This window comes from Dicentrarchus labrax, unplaced genomic scaffold (genome assembly GCF_905237075.1).
Source record: "Dicentrarchus labrax unplaced genomic scaffold, dlabrax2021, whole genome shotgun sequence".
In the NCBI taxonomy this organism is placed as follows: domain Eukaryota; kingdom Metazoa; phylum Chordata; class Actinopteri; family Moronidae; genus Dicentrarchus; species Dicentrarchus labrax.
The window spans coordinates 24,766,085-24,787,610 of NW_026136720.1; the positions used below are offsets into that span (position 1 = coordinate 24,766,085).

At 39.2% G+C, this 21,526-nt stretch overlaps 1 protein-coding gene across 1 annotated transcript; it reads left to right on the forward strand.

Annotated features, from left to right (window-relative positions):
- Window positions 1-8,308: 8,308 nt before the first annotated feature.
- LOC127352868 (myosin heavy chain, fast skeletal muscle-like) lies at window positions 8,309-20,593 on the forward strand. Its single transcript, XM_051381607.1, has 41 exons — window positions 8,309-8,363; window positions 8,554-8,587; window positions 9,187-9,408; window positions 9,483-9,626; window positions 9,711-9,867; window positions 9,955-9,982; window positions 10,061-10,160; window positions 10,267-10,359; window positions 10,446-10,509; window positions 10,589-10,687; window positions 10,782-10,885; window positions 11,011-11,149; window positions 11,287-11,405; window positions 11,635-11,784; window positions 11,887-12,057; window positions 12,148-12,448; window positions 12,585-12,655; window positions 12,755-12,842; window positions 12,987-13,104; window positions 13,188-13,311; window positions 14,495-14,631; window positions 14,722-14,977; window positions 15,054-15,296; window positions 15,375-15,551; window positions 15,631-15,776; window positions 15,874-15,964; window positions 16,063-16,452; window positions 16,561-16,687; window positions 16,778-16,896; window positions 16,979-17,175; window positions 17,593-17,776; window positions 17,886-18,051; window positions 18,147-18,271; window positions 18,371-18,679; window positions 18,773-18,976; window positions 19,083-19,208; window positions 19,287-19,457; window positions 19,566-19,670; window positions 19,762-19,857; window positions 20,226-20,357; window positions 20,487-20,593. Exons 3-41 carry the CDS (start codon window positions 9,202-9,204, stop codon window positions 20,505-20,507), a joined length of 5,799 nt encoding a protein of 1,932 aa, XP_051237567.1. The 5' UTR covers window positions 8,309-8,363; window positions 8,554-8,587; window positions 9,187-9,201; the 3' UTR covers window positions 20,508-20,593.
- Window positions 20,594-21,526: the final 933 nt, after the last annotated feature.

The window sequence follows — 21,526 nt, forward strand, 5'->3', positions numbered from 1 at the left end:
CTTTCAATGAACCTCTGTAGACAGGTCTTGGCTAACGGTGAGTTTAGCATTACCCTCAAGGATTGTTCCTTTGCAGATTGTATTCTTTATCTATGAACCATAAAAAGAAGATTAAGATTTGTCCTGGATTCTTTCTCTGGATGTGATCATAGAGAGCAGCAAACTTGCTACAGCTCAAATAGTTGAGCTAGGGAGAGTCTAAGCCAGCTGGGTAATATCTGTTGAATATATTAAAGTAGTATTTGACTGCCATTAGTTTTTCAGCTAGGTGTGAATCCCATTTGGTAGTAAGGTAAGTTGAAATCCTCTTTCTGCTTTGTCCATGTGCTGCTATTGGTTCTTATGTACTTTGTTTGTTCAGTCAGAGCTTCTTTCATTGAGCAGTCAGAGCAGTCAAAGAAGTTATTTTTAACAGGTAAATCTGGCCATGGCCAAGGAGACTTTTCAAAACTCTCTCAACTGCATTACAAGATAACGATGACATTTCTTGCCTTGACTAAATATTAACTGTGATGAATTATCTCTGCAAAAGGTCCTCAGTCATTTTTCATTATAATTAACTAAAAATGATGGTGGCCCTAAAGGAAAGAAATCAACCAGAAAACTGACCAGATGAACATTTTATAGCAATGGCTTCGTTCCTTCTTGTCATTGATTTACACCTGATGCAACGGTGTTATTTCCTCACAGGCCGAGCCCTCACAAACTTATAAATAAAGTTTCCCTCAATTCAGTTTCAACCACTGGCTCAGATTTTTTAACCTCACCATAAACGACCACACCACCCCCTCCTTTATCTGAGCGAATATATTTGCATAATTTACTCTGGATTATCTCTAATTTATGCAGAAACTGCTTTCCACTTGTTAGGTTGAAGGTTTCCAAGGGGGCTAATAAAATTAGTTGTACTCCCACAGAGCACCCATTCAGGGATTTTTGGGAGCTTCCAGATAGTTTTCCATGACTTTCCTACAAACTGCACTCAGGGTGAGAGTGATTTTTCCCTCCAACACAAGCCTCTGACCTGAAGTGATCTCTAGAGGAAAACTAACAGGTCAGCTAGTGAGACAGATTTTATTTTCTCTTTCACCTATTTACTGTGTGACTCATTCAATAGAGCAGATGCCCAGCCCACATGATCAAACAGCAGAAACAAGAGCACAGAATATTTCCAGGACAAAACAAGCTTCTCTAAAGAGGGAGAAAATGGTTTGGTGGTTCAGAGTTTCGAACAGTTGTGCACAGATTATTGATCCTGCAGGGAGAGGAGAGGCAAACAGTCACTGATCAATCAGCCAATGGGCACAGGAAGTGAATGTGGTGCTGAGGCATTTGTGATGGAAGTGTTGCAGGTTTAAATCCTGTCAGGTGCAGACCTTTACCCTCCAGAGACCTAATAGAACAATGACCAAGCATCAGGGAAAAGAAAACACTGAATTTGTCAAAATAAAGAATCCTATTAATAATTTATGATTGTTAAAAATAAAATAAAAATACATAATACAGACAAAAAAGTGTATAAAAAAGTTCCTAAAATTTGAATATGATATGAAATACCCATAAAAAATGTCACTTAGTCAGTTTACTCGATGATATAAAAAAGGTCCCTTAAGGATAAAGGTTGGGAACCGCTGTTGTAAACAACAGGACATAGATGTAAATAAGTCTGTGTTGAGATTGTGATGCAGTCTTGTCCAGACTGTCCACAGTTACGGTGAACCAGTCGGTGAGTCAAATGTATTTGACCTGATTGGTCGACTGATAGATGTTTCTCGAAATGATGAACATAACTACAAAGGTAAAACTTGGTTTATATAAGTTGTAAATAAAAAGCAATAATACATTGTTTCAGTTGCCTTTTTTGGATTTCGTGTACAAATTACCTATTTTGTCGTTTAGGTATCACAACCTTTGGCCTTCTGGTCTACAAGACAAATCAGAGACCTTCCATCTTTGTTCCATTGCTACTGCAAGAAATAACATTGAAGTGATAATCAGTTTCCTTTTACAGTCACAGAAAAAGCAACAGCAAACATCCCTTTCAGATCCACAGGTTCCACCCTGATGATGTTACGTGGGAAAAAGTACCGGCCATTGAAACAAACAGACAAAAACAAATCCCCTGAGGGAAGGTTCCCAGGGCATTTTTCAGGACATCAGATAAGCACATCCAGTTTTTATTGTTGATGGGTTTCAACCTTTATTTTTACATAGAGGTTTGTCTTCAGCTCCGCCCTGCTTTAGGTTAATGCAGGTCAACACATTTACACAAACAAGCCAGATATCAGGATGGTACAGAGAAAAGTTCTTGGTGGTGAAACTTTTCCCTTAAAGGTCCAGTGTGAAGATATTTTGGCAGAAATGGAAAATAATATTCATAGGTATGTTTTCATTATGTATAATCACCTGAAAATAATGTTGAACCACTCCTACAAGTACGGACGCAAGTTCAGTTAGTTGCAATCTGCAACTTCACCACTAGATGCCACTAAATCCCACACACTGGTCCATTAAAGTAAATGTTTGGTTATTACAGTCAGTCCTGTAGGTTAGTTTTCCAGCTTCCTGTTTTTTGTGGATCACATGATCTTAATTATGTGATTCCATTTCCATTTCTTCTTTTCAAGTATGTAAATTTAAATATTCTAAAATATATTTTACATAATATTATATATATTTTTCTTTTTCTACAGTATTTCATGATTTGATTTGTACTGATTTGTTTCTGTCATAAACAGCATACTCATAGCACCTGTCCAAATATTGACAAAACAGGGAAATATTTGAAAAAATCTGACAAAAAGTGAAAAAACAAGCAAATAAGAGTGAAAAACAGAAAATACAAACATGGGAAAAAACAAGAAAAGGGTAAAGAAAAAACAAGAAAAACAAGCAAAAAACCCCCTAAAAAAACCAACCAAAAAGGAAGAGAAGTTAATGTATGTTACTCACAGCCACTGTCAGCTGCTTTAACTGGAGCGATCCACTGGAGAAATATCTGTTTATCATTTTGTGATTTGAGTGAAGTGACCCTCTATCAACAGCAGCAGTTGAATACGCTGTCAGACTAAGGATAATCTCCCCCCTCTATCAATACATGGATTGAGGTAATGAGGTCATGTCACACATAACAGACTGGGTGTCGTTAAACCCCCCCTTCCGTCCCCTACCACCCCCCTGCTACCACAATCACTGTAGGTCAGAGGTCGGGCTCCGGAGCTGGTAACAGTCAGGAGGCAGGTTCAGAGCCCTCTGGGGATCCTCATCGAAATCCACATGGTGTTTCTGTCACGTCACAAAGCGTGAGTCAAATCCATCGATCACATCTGCTCTCATCAAATACAGATATCAGTACAGAACTCCACCGGCTGCTTTAAACCACCACATGTAGTGAGCTTTTAAATTCATCATGTGTGAGCCTTGTATTGACAGGTACAGTATGTAATAGTCTGGTGGATTGTAGGAATTATGTGGGTTTTTTTTGTTTTGTTTTATTTTATGGTTATTATTATTATTTTTCTCACAGTCGTAATAACAAATAAACATGAAACTTAACATATATGTGAGTCATCTTTAAAGATTTACATCTTCAGTAGGAACCAATGGACTTGAGAGCCACAGACATAGTGGGCATGTCAGGAAGAATAGAGAGACTGACTAATATATTGTTGTTTTTGGCCTTTTTATGGGATTTGTTGACAATAACAAAAATATAGAATAACTCCACCAGACCTGTGCTTTAAGGAAGTCCTTTACAGCTAAACACAGAAAAACACACTATAATTGGATGTTAAATTAAGGTGTAAATGTCTGTTGTGGCGGCTTCAAAACAAGCTGTAACATCCGTATGGATGTGACTCCGTCTGTTAACTGCGTATGTTTACTTTCTGCCAAGGCCTTGTTGATTTAGGTGATGGGAACCGGCCGCTCTGCGCTCCCTCCGACTTTGAAGTTTCGTTGCCATTGTTGAAACGGCTCTGAATCGCAGCCGGCTGGTTGGTTGGTTGGTTAGTTGGTTGGCAGCCATTGAACCTTTGCAAAGATTAACTGTTATTAGCGGCGTCTTTGTGCGTCCAGGCTGCTCTCTGCATACCAGCAGTGAAACAAAACACTCCTCTCCAGCCTCTCCAGTGGAGGAGGCTTCAGAAAGCAGCAGGTCTGATTCGCTTTTATGTGCACACTGACAAGAGTATAGGAGCACTAAGTGGTCTCTCAACTGACAACAAGTTCCTTTTTAGGAGAGAAGAGGGCCGATATGCACTGTATTAGCCTTGACCACCACACACTCACACACACACATACAGACACAATGGAAAAACGTTCTATTCTGGGACAGACAGGGTCACAGATCACCTTAATAAAGAGGCAGGAATGTGTTGAGGCACTTCTGCATTCACTTCAACAATACGATCTCTGACTCTCCTCATACAGTCTGCTGCAGCACTAATGAGCTTTGCATTCAGCCGTTCATTCATGCAGTGCTGCTTGTATTCGAAACACATGGTGAGTTACATGCTGCCAACACACGTGACCTCTGACCCCTGCTGCACTCCACAACACCAGCATAAATGTTGTTTGAATCTGTTTGTGCTCAAGCACGAGAAACTGCAGCAGCTTGAAGTCATTTTATCAGTTTACAAAAAGCATAAATCAGAGCTGCTGTCACCTGAAGTTTACCTGGAAAAAGGTCAAATATTTAGTAGTTCAATGAGTGAGTGTCAATAATCTACATGGAAGTGTCTGAAAGAATTTTTATTTGTAATATGAAAATTTGGCCCAAAATTATATCACCTTTTACTGCCAAAAGTGGCACATAGAACCAGATTATAACACACAAATAGCTAAAGCAAAAGCAGTCTGATGCAACGGTCCTGCAGTAAATCTGCCTTCCTATATCATGGTAATAATGTTCAGTTTTCAAACTACGGCAGAGATGTGTTGATTCAGTTGTTTGATCATTTTGGAGGGTGCAGTCTGTTGTGCTGTTGAACTGTATTGTATTTTACATAGAGGTGTTTCTATTATTTAGTATACCCTTTGGTTCATCAAGTTCAGACTGCAGGCCAATGTAACTCAGATCAGATTTTTTCATGACAGTGGGAACAGTCCATAATCATATTGAATCTGGTCTTTTCAATTCTAAAAATCTGATTCAGGTCGAATTCTTTGCACTATGACCTCAGTGTTATATCATAGTCATTTCAGAATTCACTGTCACTCTAGGTTGACGTTCGTCATGTGGGTCACTTCAGGACCATGACCGGTTCAGACTTGAATAGGCCACATTAAAAAAAACAATATGAACAGCCAAACACACAAAAAAACAAACAAACAACAAAAATTGACAATATACCAGCACAGAATATGTCACAGACATGGAACAACTATAAATATAATTTTATATCAAATATAAAACTCAATACTTCCTGTATCTGTTTCAGATTAAAAGCTCTCTGGCCTTTCTGTGGACAGAATCCATTCATATGTTAACAAGGCTTTCATTGTATGGTATTTATCAAAGGCAAACTCAGTATAGAAAGATAGTGCTGGCAGCAGAAAGGCAGCTGACATGCTGCCGCTGTAAACACCACGCACGTGCCAGACACAGCTGTTAGGCACTGTAGCCGCCACTCGCTGCTCAGGTAGGCAGTGTGAACGTAGCCTTAAACTGAATCAACTTTAGCCAGGTGTACATTATAAACTGCCATCTGAGTGTTGATTTCTTCTTGATTGACTAAATAAAATACCTTTTGACTAAAGAATATAGAACATTTTCTTTCAAATAAAATCCATGTCCTTTTCCTTGACACTAAGTGTGTTTCCATCCACCTGTTTTATTGTGCATTTCAACTTATGCATTAAAAAAACCTCACCTCATTATCTCTTTGAAACAGCTCCTAATATTCAACAGTTGGATATTCACATGTAATTATATTTTAAGTTTCTGGAAAATTGGTTATTGTATTACATTCAGATGGTTACTGTCAAAACAGAAAACTAGTGTAGTGTGTGGTGCGGATTTGGACTAGCTTCAGTGTGTCTTTAATGGTGACCTCATGCAGGTGACCTTAAAATCATATATACTATATTTCAGAATATTCTTTAATTCCTAATCAATGCTAACTTGTAGTGAATTTATCAAAATTGAATCATTTGGTAGGTCAAACTTTCAAACGTCTCCCCTTGCTCACCTAATCATTTTGAGAGTAAAAAGCGTGTTCATCCTTATCTGCCAGAGTTTTTCCAACTTGAAATGGGATGGGGTTTTTTGAAATTTGTATTGCAACCCCATGTTTTGCAGAGCAGTACAATGAAAGTCCATTCACAAGTAAGGTCATTTTTAGCAGTTGGGTCTTGATTCCCTTTCCTGCTAACTGTGTCCCTGAGCCAAGTCCTGAAAACAAGAACACAGAAAGAATGGGGGGCACAAAACAAAACACAGATGGAGAGAGAAAGAAGATGATAAAAAAAAATAGAGAAAAGAAAAAGAAGAAATTTGACCCTAGCTCCATTAGTGCTACCACTTCCCATAGGTAGCTTTTGGTTGTCCACGTATAACTAATATGGATGTTAGGGTCCTTAAAACTTTGGTACCCTTGTCGGGGAAATTCTTCCATAATATCGAGAGTTGCTAGTTCTCTGAAGAGTTAAGAACCCAGTGTGATGAATCAAATTCCTTTACATAGCATAGGTGTTCCCTCTAGACTTCTAGAATCCGCTGCCTTATATGCCATCCAGTACATCGATGGGTGTGAGGTCTCTCACAGAAATAGTCCTGTGAACTACTGACCCTATGTCTATGACCATCTGCTGACCAGTCATCCCCTTCATTAACCCTCTATATATACATCAACTGCCCATCCAACATTTTCATCTACCACACCCTTCCCTTGATGAAGAACAAAACCACTTACAGCACATTTGGCTGATGAATATGTTGGATGAGCCTAGTCTAATCCTTTCCCTCAGTTTATTTCCTCTCATAAAATCTTAAATAGTAGAAACAAAACAAAGCAAAAACAATAAGAAGTATATAACCTTATCTAGTCTACTGTTTCATGAGATAAATAAATAAATGAACAATAAAGAGATTGCTATGTAATAATACAAAGGGAACTTTTAGTGACTTAAATGCAGTATATACACAATACAGAAACAGAGAGAGAAAAAAAGAGAAGGGGGGGCGCCAGGTTTGCTCACCTCATGTACCGACTCCTTGCTGCAGCGACCAAGGGTTCGAATCTGACCTGCAGCCCTTTGCTGCGTGTCGTCCCCTCTCTCTCTACCCCCCTTTCCTGTCTATCTTCAGCTGTCACTCTCAATTAAAGGCAATAAAAGACCAAAAATAAATAAATAAATAAATAAAAAAGAGAAGGGGGATAAAGATCATTAACACTCCCTTCCTTACATAGCAATCTTCCATTGAACTTAATTTGTTTATTAAAAATACAACACACAGAAACAAAGGACCTCAAAAGATTATTCTTAGTCTTTTCTCCCCTCCTTCCTGACTTAATTTACACCAAATTTTATCCTTAGATTTTTTAGCCTCCTCCCTTATGCTGAAGAATGATCAGTTAACTAAATAATAGACATTTTTAAACTCACTTTTTGGTGTCATACTGAAGACAAAAAAACCTCAACAAAAAAAGAACAAACAAGGCTCATATAGTTAAGAGACGAAGAAAAAGGGGATAGCTAATAAAAATGTATAATTCCCCCCCCCCTCCCAGGACCTTTTCAGCACCTGTTGTCTTGTGTCCCAGCTCCGGAATATGTGTGGGTGAGCTCCTGGATTGCTTGAGTGCACAGGAGCAGAGCGGTGTGCTTGGGTTATTTTTAGCACATCTTCACCTATTCCCAGTTTGTCCAGTAGAAGCACTTTCACAAAGTCCACTGTGTCATTTTCATCAGCTCCTTCTTATATGTTAATTAATTAATTAATTTCCTCTCTAGATAGTCCATCTTATTAGACATGTCCTTCTGATTTCTCAGTAAATGGTCTTCACACATATCCAATCTCTCCTCTGCCTCTTCCACCTGATCCCGGGTCATTTTTGAGCTCTTGTTTGAGTTCTTTTACATCACGACTCAGATCAGTAAAAGCTTCTTTTGTCTCAGTCTGGAATACTTTAAAGTATTTCCTGGAATGTTCAACTTCGTTGTTCGACGCAAAAACTGTCCACACTAACTGAAACCTGAGACATCCAAAGTATTTGCAGCACGTTTCTACTTTTGCTTTCTGTCTTGCCATATTTGGCATTATCCACATTTAACTTTGCCTAACTCAGCTAAACCCTATACAATATAAGGAGTTCTTGAGCAAATAACAGGGAGTCACAGACAACCTGTTGCTGCTTGTGGTAAATATGTCTTCTCCTATGCTTTAGACCACTTGAATGTGTTTAGGAAATTATCTCCATTTAGTAAATGATATTAATGATTCAAATGTTAGTGGAAATGTAAACATTTGATTGAATGTGTGTTTTTTAATCCATACTCTACATATAACAAACTGTTATATGTAACTGTAACTATAATTGTTTTGAACAGGACTGGTGAATACTGTTGGCAGAGAGGGGGTCAGGTAATGACAACTTTAAAATTTGAACTTTTATTCATAAGTGTGTAATATATGTGCAAAGGGTTTCTCATTCTGTTACATCCAGACCAAGAAAACTGGACTCAATAGCAAGACTCGACACACAAATACATGTGTAGGACAAATCAGTTTACTAGGAAGGTTTCAGTACACAGGTGATCCAACAAACACAGGCAAACAATTCAGGCAAAGGCAAAAAGGCATGTTCAAAAGCAGGCAAGGAATCTAAAAAAAAAAGTACAGTAAATATAAGAGACAATACTGGAACGCTCGGCTAAATAGACAAAGACAAAAAAAAGGCAAAGATGGGAGAAAAGGTTATTCATCCAAACTACATGTTAGTATTTTTTCTCAGGAGCAACTAAGTCTGAAAAAGACTTGGAATAACCCACCTGTAACACACAGACATGGTTTAAGTGTGAATATGTTTATTGTTGAGCAAAATTTCAAGCTCAAGTGTTGTTTAATTACATGGACTTACATTAGTCTAATATTGCAATGCACCTAAGTGATGTACAAAGTTTATTTTTATTTTTATTTATTTATACTTTTTTAATTGCAATAACTTTGTATTTGTGTAACAGACATAAGCCGCCACCATGAGTACGGACGCAGAGATGGCCCTTTATGGGAAAGCTGCTATATACCTTCGTAAGCCAGAGAAGGAGAGACTTGAGGCTCAGAGCAAACCTTTTGATGCCAAGGCTGCCTGCTATGTGGCCGATGTCAAGGAGCTGTACTTGAAGGGACTGATCACCAAGAAAGATGGTGGCAAAGTCACTGTCAAAGTCCTGGACACGGAGGAGGTTGGTATCATTAAGTCAGAGTCAGTTGGTATTCAATACAATCAGCCCTCATTGTGACAAATGTCTTGTTCCAGGAGAGGACAGTGAAAGAAGATGACGTCTCTCCAATGAACCCTCCGAAGTTTGACAAAATTGAGGACATGGCCATGATGACCCATCTCAATGAAGCCTCTGTGTTGTATAACCTCAAAGAGCGTTATGCAGCATGGATGATCTACGTAAGACAAGCTGCCTAACATTGAAAATGGCTATACCTGTACGAAACATAGAGTTAACTGCTGGATTTCTATGATTACTTTCAGACCTACTCTGGGCTGTTCTGTGCCACTGTGAACCCCTATAAGTGGCTCCCAGTGTACGATCAGGAAGTTGTAAATGCCTATAGAGGCAAGAAGCGTATGGAGGCTCCACCCCACATCTTCTCTGTCTCTGACAACGCTTATCAGTTCATGCTTACTGGTAAGTTGTTACCATAACAATATCGATCAGTATATGAAGTTTCTGTTACGGAAAAAAATTTGAATTTCTTTATTTTCCATTTAACAGATAGGGAGAACCAGTCTGTTTTGATCACGTAAGTTTCACATTTGTTGACTTGTTAACATAATCAAATATATTGATACAATTTTTATAAGCCTGTGTCTATACCTAGTGGAGAATCTGGTGCTGGAAAGACTGTGAACACCAAGCGTGTCATCCAGTATTTCGCAACAATCTCAGTTGGTGGAGACAAGAAGAGGGACACATCAAAGGTGTGTTACTGTATGATGATTACAGAATTCAGTGTTCTTCAGTTTTCTTTAATATAAATGACATATACATTCATTTTCACATATCATTTTTAAACCTGGATTATAGGGGTCACTGGAGGATCAGATTATTGCAGCCAATCCTCTGCTGGAGGCCTATGGTAACGCCAAAACTGTGAGGAATGACAACTCCTCTCGTTTCGTAAGTATGGAAGGGTTTATTTTGTGCAAGAGGCATTACACACTGATGTGTAACAACATTGGTAAAAATGAATGTGTTCCAAACAGGGTAAATTCATCAGAATCCATTTCAAACTGGATGGCAAACTGTCTAGTGCTGATATTGAGACATGTAAGTAACAATTCTCATAGTAATAACAAATGATTGGAATTGTATAACAGCCACACTGACCTATGAGCCACTTCTGTAGATCTGCTGGAGAAGTCTAGAGTGACATTCCAGCTTCCTGATGAAAGAGGCTACCACATCTTCTTCCAGATGATGACCAACCACAAACCTGAGATTATTGGTAAACAGATTTAGTTTCCCCACAAAATTAAACTTACTTACAGTTTAGATATGCAACAGTCTATTGAATTTGTCACTCCTTTTTTGATCTCCAGATCTGTCACTCATCACAACCAACCCCTACGACTTCCCAATGTGTAGCCAGGGACAGATCACTGTGGCCAGCATTGATGACAAAGTTGAGCTAGAAGCCACTGATGTGAGTCATCTTCACTTCAAAATATCGAAATGTGTTTTGTGTACAAGTGCAATATCAAAACTGTTCTTTTATACCCTTTTTTTTTAAAGCAGTTATCTTTTGTGTGGTCACCTTTTTAAAAACAGAATGCTATTGATATCCTGGGCTTCACTAATGAAGAGAAGATGAGCATCTACAAGATGACTGGTGCTGTGCTCCACCATGGTAACATGAAGTTCAAGCAGAAGCAGCGTGAGGAGCAGGCTGAGCCAGATGGCACAGAGGGTGAGTATTTAATGTCAGCTCAAAGTGAATAGCTTTGGAACAACAGCGGAAAAGTTCTTTATCTGGCTGGGTTCTGTTACATCATGATGGAAGGTCACAGCCCAAGACCGCATGTATAAATCACTAAACTTTTTCAGATGCTGACAAGGTTGCTTACTTGCTGGGTCTGAACTCTGCTGACATGCTGAAGGCTCTGTGCTATCCCAGAGTGAAGGTCGGAAATGAGTTTGTCACCAAGGGACAGACTGTACCACAGGTAATTCAGTAATAGTTTTTGGTTTCTATGCATTTACAAGCACTACATTTACATGTAGTACATGTGCATCTACCTTAAGAAAAAGAAAACTGAGAAAGTGAATTAGTCCCTCTTAGGTTCGTAACATCAGATGCATTGTGCAAGTTAGCTCTACTTTTGTATATCAGTAATCCAGCATTTTACAAAACATTTGACTGACTTCAATCAAATCATCCGTCCTTGTTTTTAGGTGAATAATGCAGTGCCTGCTCTGGCCAAGTCCATCTATGAGAGGATGTTCTTGTGGATGGTCATCCGTATCAACCAGATGTTGGACACCAAACAGCCAAGGCAGTTCTTCATTGGTGTCCTGGATATTGCTGGCTTTGAAATCTTTGATGTAAGCTATATTTTAAACGAGTCATCAGCTGATGGATCTTTTCATGACAGCATCATTCTTATTGTCTGCAAGATATGACACTAAATATTTCTCCCCTCACAGTACAACAGCATGGAGCAGCTGTGCATCAACTTCACCAATGAGAAACTGCAACAGTTCTTTAACCACACCATGTTTGTCCTGGAACAAGAGGAGTACAAGAAGGAGGGTATTATCTGGGAGTTCATTGACTTTGGCATGGACTTGGCTGCCTGCATTGAGCTGATTGAAAAGGTAATCATTTCATTTTGTGATTCTATGTGACTGTTCTTATTTTCACTTAATGTATGACTTAAATACGGAATTTTTTCTACTTTTTTCAAGCCCATGGGTATCTTCTCCATCCTTGAAGAGGAGTGCATGTTCCCCAAGGCCACAGACACATCCTTCAAGAACAAGCTGTATGACCAGCATCTTGGCAAAAACAAAGCATTTGAGAAGCCAAAGCCTGCCAAAGGCAAGGCTGAGGCCCACTTCTCCCTGGTGCACTATGCTGGTACCGTGGACTACAATATCAGCGGCTGGCTGGACAAGAACAAGGATCCACTGAATGACTCTGTTATTCAGCTGTACCAGAAGTCCCCAGTGAAACTGCTGGGTCTTCTCTATCCTCCTGTTGTTGAGGGTATGATAGAAACTACAGTAAATTTAAAAATATTTCTAAGGTTATAGATAATATATTTTTTACCTAACTATATATCATGTGTTCATGTAAAATTAATGAGTCTCGCTCTAACATGTCTACTTAAAACCATTCACAGAGACTGGTGGTGCCAAGAAGGGAGGCAAGAAGAAGGGTGGTTCTATGCAGACTGTGTCTTCACAGTTTAGGGTAAGATTTAACATTTCAAACTTTGGTATAAAATCTTATCTATGTTGAATTTTACAATTGTGATATTTTATGACAAGAGTTACCATTTTGGATCTACAGGAGAACTTGGGCAAGCTGATGACTAACTTGAGGAGCACCCATCCTCACTTTGTGCGCTGCCTGATTCCCAATGAATCAAAGACTCCAGGTACATAGAGACCATGATCTCAATAGAGTGTTTGAGGGGTGGTTTTGTTTAGTTGGTATGGTTTACTTCAGGTTGTGTTGCTTCAACAAAGAGAGTAACTACTATATTCATTTAAAGAAGTAATTAAGAAATATCCTTTTACAGGTCTGATGGAAAACTTCCTGGTCATCCACCAGCTCAGGTGTAACGGTGTGCTGGAGGGTATCAGAATCTGCAGAAAAGGTTTCCCCAGCAGAATCCTCTATGCTGACTTTAAGCAGAGGTATCAACAGATAGTCTAACACGATTATGATGCAGACTATTCAAAGAAAATGTTATCACTGACCACTAATTCTCTTATAAAAGGTACAAGGTACTGAATGCCAGTGTCATCCCTGATGGCCAGTTCATTGATAACAAGAAGGCTTCAGAGAAGTTGCTTGGATCAATTGATGTTAATCATGACGAGTACAGATTCGGACACACCAAGGTAAGCAATGTGATGTTATTCATATGCTTTAATGTGCTTACCAAGGAGCATATGTTAGTTTGTAATTTGTTTCTCTGTGAAATAGAACAGTATCCTAAAAACTTAAACCAGTTGTATTTCAATTAGAATCAGGCCAATATTTCTAAGAACAAGTGAAGGATCCAAAACAATATTGGTATCATAAATATTAGATTTTGCATTGTAACTACTTGTTTAGTTTTTATTTAAAATAATTTCTTCCAGGGATAATGTGGTTCTTTCTCACCTACTCTAAATTGAAGAGAAAATATTTTCTTTTCTCTTACATACTTATTTACTAAGAAACAAATTTAAATCAGATTATCCCCAAATACATTAATTATATAGGTGAGCCTGTAAAACATTTATTTATTTTCACAATTTTGTTATAAAATAAAGATTATGTATTAATACTAGTTGCCTTATTCCTGTATTGGCTATTTGGCCAAATTGTAGTACTTTGTGCATACATCAAAACTACAACCACATTTAGAAGCATATGTACACTAAGTGACCTTGTAAAACTTATTGCATTCTCTCAAAGGGGGTGCTTGTGGTTTACTGTTTACACAATGTTGATATAGAGTCTGATACAGATCAAAAAATAAAAAATAATGTACTAAATTTAAACTTAATGCTGTAAAACTAAAATGAATACCCTGTGCTTTTAAAACTCTTGCTCATCAAAGATGGGAAATAGTATTGTTTATTTAACCAGTATGACTATTACTTTTATAAAAAATTGACTATTGAATAACATATCAATTACAAATATTCCTTTGATCATTTGATACTTTGGTGGTGATGGTTTCTGTACAATAAATTGAACGACTGAATTGTGGAGAACTGATATAATGATGTGTGGTATGTCCATATATTCATATTTGTGTCGGCAGTCTAAGCAGAAGATGATTACAGAGTTCAAGTGGGCGACCCATTGATCTTTAAAAGATTTTATAAATCCAAAAAATGCATTTATTTGTCAAAATGTATCGCCGAACCAAGCTAGTAAAGGGGAGCTGCGTCTAATTGAGACCTACTTTTGACTAAGAATTAAATGTATACAACATTATGATGATTGTGTAGCGTACAAGAGTCCTTTCTAGTTTAATGTTTATTATACTGTATACTGCAGACAGTAAATTTAAAATTTCTGTTTATTTAGGTATTCTTCAAGGCCGGTCTTCTGGGTACCCTTGAGGAGATGAGAGACGAAAAGCTGGCATCTCTTGTTACCATGACTCAAGCTATATGTCGTGGTTTCCTCATGAGAAGGGAGTTTGTGCAGATGACTGAGAGGAGGCATGTTAAAAACAGCTAATTCTGAGTGCACAGTCATAGTATAAATAATGAAGAATTACTTTGTCTAAAACAGCAAATTCTTGTCCACAGGGATGCCATCTATACAATCCAGTACAATGTCCGCTCATTCATGAATGTGAAACACTGGCCATGGATGAAGGTGTACTACAAGATTAAGCCTCTGCTGCAGAGTGCTGAAACTGAGAAGGAACTGGCTCAGATGAAGGAGAACTACGGGAAGATGCAAACAGACTTGGCTACTGCCCTGGCCAAGAAGAAGGAACTGGAGGAGAAGATGGTGTCCCTTCAGCAGGAGAAGAATGATCTGCAGCTCCAAGTAGCATCTGTAAGTACACCTCAACAGCTGCTTTTTATGTTTTCAGTGTTGATCGGCTAACGTCTATTTTCATAAAACCAACTAGGAAGGAGAGAATCTGTCAGATGCAGAAGAAAGATGTGAGGGACTTATCAAGAGTAAGATTCAGCTGGAAGCCAAACTCAAAGAGACCACTGAGAGACTGGAGGATGAAGAAGAAATCAATGCTGAACTCACTGCCAAGAAGAGAAAGCTGGAGGATGAATGCTCTGAGCTCAAGAAGGATATTGATGACCTGGAGCTTACCTTGGCTAAAGTGGAAAAAGAGAAACATGCCACAGAGAACAAGGTTTGCAATTATTAATATTGAGCAGATCAAGTAACATTCATAGATTGGCATGTAATAACATGTTTCTTGCGAATGCAGGTGAAGAACCTGACTGAGGAGATGGCTTCTCAGGATGAGAGCCTTGCTAAGCTGACCAAGGAAAAGAAAGCCCTTCAGGAGGCTCATCAGCAGACTCTTGATGACCTGCAGGCTGAGGAAGACAAAGTCAACACTCTGACCAAGGCCAAGACCAAGCTTGAGCAGCAAGTAGATGATGTAAGTTTGCAAAGTCATTTGGATTGGCAAAACAAGATTGCTCTTGAACATGTAATAAAATACTCATTTTAATGTTCAGCTTGAGGGCTCTCTGGAACAAGAGAAGAAGCTGCGTATGGATCTGGAGAGAGCCAAGAGGAAGCTGGAGGGTGATCTGAAACTGGCCCAGGAATCCATCATGGATCTTGAGAATGACAAGCAGCAGTCTGATGAGAAAATTAAAAAGTAACATTGACTTTGAATTCGTACAACAACCATTCTCTTTAAAATTATGTTCAACATTAAGAAATCTTATTATTTACCAAATCTATTATTCTCACAGGAAGGACTTTGAAATCAGTCAGCTCCTCAGCAAGAATGAGGATGAGCAGTCCATGGGTGCTCAGCTTCAGAAGAAGATCAAGGAGCTTCAGGTGACACATTGTATTATGTAACAGATTACTGCATACATTTCCAATTTTGTGTATTACAAGAAAGAGTTTACTAAAGACAACACACCTACATTCAACAGGCCCGTATTGAGGAGCTGGAGGAAGAGATTGAAGCTGAGCGTGCTGCTCGCGCCAAGGTTGAGAAGCAGAGAGCTGACCTCTCCAGGGAACTTGAGGAGATCAGTGAGAGGCTGGAGGAGGCTGGTGGAGCCACTGCCGCTCAGATTGAGATGAACAAGAAGCGTGAAGCTGAGTTCCAGAAGCTCCGTCGTGACCTTGAGGAGTCCACTCTGCAGCATGAAGCCACTGCTGCTGCTCTCCGCAAGAAGCAGGCTGACAGCGTTGCTGAGCTGGGAGAGCAGATCGACAACCTCCAGCGTGTCAAGCAGAAGCTTGAGAAGGAAAAGAGTGAATACAAGATGGAGATTGATGACCTCTCCAGCAACATGGAGGCTGTTGCTAAAGCAAAGGTACACAATACATGAAATAGTATTTTAACACAAAAATGAATGTAGTAAATAAGAAAATGTATATTTTACATACAATCTGATCACTGATCTGATGTTTTTCCTCATTAGGGAAATCTTGAAAAGATGTGCCGTACTCTTGAGGACCAACTGAGTGAACTGAAGACCAAGAATGATGAAAATGTCCGTCAAATCAATGACATGGGTGGACAGAAAGCACGTCTCCTGACAGAAAATGGTATCTACAAGTTATCAGTGAATAATCTGTCGTTTATTACTGAGAACTGTGACACAAACTAATAAAGTATTATGACATCTTTCACACAAGGTGAGTTCAGCCGTCAAATTGAAGAGAAAGAATCTCTTGTCTCCCAGCTGACCAGAGGCAAACAGGCCTTCACACAGCAGATTGAGGAGCTGAAGAGACAGATTGAAGAAGAGGTTAAGGTAAGAAAACTTTAGGTCAGTAATAATGAACTTTATGTGTTAGTTACACATTTTGCACACTGAATATTAATTCTCACACCAGGCCAAGAATGCTCTTGCCCATGGACTGCAATCAGCCCGCCATGACTGTGATCTGCTGAGGGAGCAGTTTGAGGAGGAGCAGGAGGCCAAGGCTGAGCTGCAGCGTGGAATGTCCAAGGCCAACAGTGAGGTGGCTCAGTGGAGAACTAAGTATGAAACTGATGCTATCCAGCGCACTGAGGAGCTTGAGGAATCCAAGTGAGTACTTTTTTTTCACAATTAAGTGGACAGAAGTGTAACACTATAATATAGCTTAATTTACATGAATTGGTATTGCTTATATTAATACTTGCATTTAAACAAATGTATTCAAGCATTACAGTTTGACATTCGTGTCATATTTTATTTTGGGGCAAACATTTTAGATCGCAGCTCTGGACTCAGTTCTGTTATATAACTCCTGTTGTGAATACATGAACATCTGGTTCTCAAATAAAATATGAGCCCCACCTTTTAAAATGATATTTGCAGAAAATCTATTGTCTTATGATCAAATAAATACAGTATATGTATTTCATATATGGTTTCAGGTGACCGATACAAACTGTGGGTCTTGTTACAAAGGCTTCAGGTGACGTTATAGTTTTCAGTGAGTGAAAATTCTATTTCAAACAGGAAAAAGCTGGCCCAGCGCCTTCAGGAGGCTGAGGAACAGATTGAGGCAGTGAATTCCAAGGGTGCTTCTCTTGAGAAAACCAAGCAGAGGCTCCAGAGTGAGGTTGAAGACCTCATGATTGATGTGGAGAGAGCCAATGGGCTGGCTGCCAACTTGGACAAGAAGCAGAGGAACTTTGACAAGGTAACAACGTTAACTATGTGGCTAAGCAGTACAAACAATGAAATGCATGTCTTTATTTGCCCTCATCTTGCTCTATGACCAACTGAACTGTATTAATTCTGTAATTTAGGTCTTGGCAGAGTGGAAACAGAAGTTTGAGGAGGGTCAGGCAGAGCTTGAGGGAGCTCAGAAGGAGGCTCGTTCTCTCGGCACTGAGCTCTTCAAGATGAAGAACTCTTATGAGGAAGCTCTGGATCAGCTGGAGACCATGAAGCGTGAAAACAAGAACCTCCAACGTGAGTTCTGACCACATTATTATTACTACATTAAGTTAAATTTTAAGACTTCATCATATAAAACACATCTTGTAACACAAGACATCTCTCTGCAGAGGAGATCTCAGATCTGACTGAACAGATTGGTGAGACTGGCAAGAGCATCCATGAGCTGGAAAAGTCCAAGAAGCAGGTGGAGACAGAGAAGTCTGAGATCCAGACAGCTCTTGAAGAAGCTGAGGTACATCTTTTCTGGGGCTGTCTTCTGAAAATTCACAGACAAATGTTTTACAAAAGGTTAGAAAGCAAAGATGAATGTTGTTTTCTTTGATATCATTAGGGAACTCTGGAACACGAAGAGTCTAAGATCCTGCGTGTCCAATTGGAGCTCAACCAGATTAAGGGTGAAGTAGACAGGAAGCTGGCAGAGAAGGATGAAGAGATGGAGCAGATCAAGAGGAACAGCCAGAGGGTTACTGACTCCATGCAGAGCACTCTGGATTCTGAGGTCAGGAGCAGGAACGATGCCCTGAGAATCAAGAAGAAGATGGAGGGAGACCTAAATGAGATGGAGATTCAGTTGAGCCATGCCAATCGTCAGGCTTCTGAGTCCCAGAAGCAGCTGAGGAATGTGCAAGCACAGCTGAAGGTATTGTAAGCCATAAAGTTGTTTCACAGACTATGGTCAGTGCACCTACATTTTGGCTGTCATGTGAATATTTTGCTGATATTTCTTCACCAGGATGCACAACTGCACCTTGATGATGCTGTCAGAGCCCAGGATGACTTCAAGGAACAAGCTGCTATGGTAGACCGCAGGAACGGTCTCATGGTGGCTGAAATTGAGGAACTTAGAGCTGCTCTGGAACAGACAGAGAGAAGCCGCAAAATTGCTGAGCAGGAGCTGGTGGACGCCAGTGAGCGTGTTGGACTGCTGCACTCTCAGGTAAACAAGCACTGTCATTTCTTCAGTCATTCAGAAATCTAATGAGTTTTGCAAATAATGTGAAAATGAAGCATGTGATGACTTCAGTGATCTTTTCATCTTTTAGAACACAAGCCTTATGAACAGCAAGAAGAAGCTTGAGGCTGACCTGATCCAGATCCAGAGTGAAGTGGATGACACTGTTCAGGAAGCAAGGAATGCAGAGGAGAAGGCCAAGAAGGCCATCACTGATGTATGTTTAACTTTCTGATGTTCTTTTTTTCACGTCAAGTAGATATTTCTAATTAACATTTTATGTTGTCTCCTCTAGGCTGCCATGATGGCTGAGGAGCTGAAGAAGGAGCAGGATACTAGCTCTCACCTGGAGAGGATGAAGAAGAACCTGGAGGTTGCTGTTAAGGACCTGCAGCACCGCCTGGATGAGGCTGAGAACCTGGCCATGAAGGGTGGCAAGAAGCAGCTCCAGAAACTTGAGTCTAGGGTAAGACAATTCTGTTAAGATCGGCACAGTCGAACAAATCTAAGAGAACATGTCAAATAAATATTATATTATATCTAAACATTATCTTCACTTTCTGGGTTTCTAAAGGTGCGTGAGCTGGAGACAGAGGTTGAGGCTGAGCAGAGACGTGGAGCAGATGCTGTTAAGGGTGTCCGCAAATATGAGAGGAGGGTGAAGGAGCTCACCTATCAGGTACAGTCACTTTGACATTTAATATTTAGCCTAACATATGTATCGTTTAAAACAAAGATTTGGAAAAATTCCAATTTACTTTATTTCCCAGACTGAAGAGGACAAGAAAAATGTTGCCAGGCTGCAGGATCTGGTTGACAAACTGCAGCTCAAAGTGAAGGCCTACAAGAGGCAGGCTGAGGAAGCGGTAAGGACAACACATTCATTTTAAATACTGATAGGTAAATAATATGTCAGAATTATTTTGTGCAAACAAACAAACCCTATCCACGGATTCATTTATTAAATTAAAATAAAGAAAAAAACACACATCACAAATGTATGATATTGGTAGTTTTGTTTTTGCACTGCTAAACTGTTATATTTAAATATCATTTTGAATAATGACCAAAAAAATGACAATCAGCTATAAATTACAATAATGATATCATCATGAAGCAAGCAAGCCATTAAATGTTTGTGAGTGAGAGTTTGGTCATATTTATGTAATACACCCAATAGTGAATAAAACCACTCTCATTGTATATTAAAATGTCTATAACTATGTTTTTTCAGGAGGAGCAAGCCAACGTTCACCTGTCCAAGTGCAGAAAGGTCCAGAATGAACTGGAGGAGGCTGAGGAGCGTGCTGACATTGCAGAGTCCCAGGTCAACAAACTGAGAGCAAAGAGCCGTGACTCTGGCAAGGTAAATATGAAATTCAGTTTAGTCAAAAACAAATCAAATTCAGATTCAAATCTAATCTTAAAGAAAGTTATTATGAGTGAAAGTTGATTGAAATTAACCGGATGAAACTCAATTTTGTGTTTTTTTCAGGGAAAAGAAGCAGCAGAGTAAAACACACTGGAGGATCAGATGTTTCTAATCATATAATATGATGTGAAATATGCTATCAAAATAAATTATTTATTTTCACCCTTAAATTGTTGTCTGGCTGATATTTCTCATTTTATTGTGTCCTCTGAGAGATTCAAACTGGAATAATTGACTATCCAGAAATCACTCATAATTGTGTCCCTTATTGGAAGTGCTATCATCATATTTGTATAAGAACTAATATACTACACAGCTGCTCAAGCTTTATCAGCAAAAATCCACAAATTTGAATGAAATGGTTGGCTACGGCATTAAGTATGTTGATTCTCATTGTTATTTATGTCTTAATTATCTTCTACCTTCAAGTGACTTCTTTGACCCTTTACGTGATCAAATTTCAAGTCCAGTCAACATAGTGAATTTGCATGCAGCCATCTTGATCTAAAAAACTGGATGGATGCATGGTTTCAGAATATTTCTTGTTGATGTAACATGCTAAACTTGACTGGGAACATTTACATTCGATGTTTGAAGTTTATACTTCAGAAAACATGTATGGTTCTGTAGGTACTGTAGGTTGCTGTCTTGGTTTGTAGCATACCCACCCAACTATTCCAGTAAAAACTGTCCTACTATGTGTCTATACATTTAGGTCTTACTGTGATGATGCAATAATGAATCATGGCCAACTAGGAGAAATAATTATTAAGGTTCACCATTAATACTGTAACAACCCGGAATAATGGGCTACAAAGCACGAACTGGTTTAGCTGGTCTTTATTCTTCAGCTCGAACACAGGCTACTGTGGGCCGTAGCCAACGCCAACACAATAAATAGTCATATAGCTTTTGTAACATCTCTCCCCATACACACACACACACACACACACACACACACACCGGAACAACCACAACAACACAACACAGGTCCTCCGCCAATCCCAGGTGGCTATCTCACACCCATCATTGCCATGGCAACTGCCATGACTGACAAGCTTCACAGCCTCTGACAATGCCATCTGTCAGACGTCAAACCCATA

Excerpts from the sequence above, each read along its gene's own strand:
- LOC127352868 (XM_051381607.1), top strand. The coding sequence starts at position 9,202 with ATGAGTACGGACGCAGAGATGGCCCTTTATGGGAAAGCTGCTATATAC. Across the intron at positions 9,627-9,710 it reads ATGCAGCATGGATGATCTAC|ACCTACTCTGGGCTGTTCTG; the intron begins GTAAGACAAGCT and ends GATTACTTTCAG. Across the intron at positions 11,150-11,286 it reads TGAGCCAGATGGCACAGAGG|ATGCTGACAAGGTTGCTTAC; the intron begins GTGAGTATTTAA and ends AAACTTTTTCAG.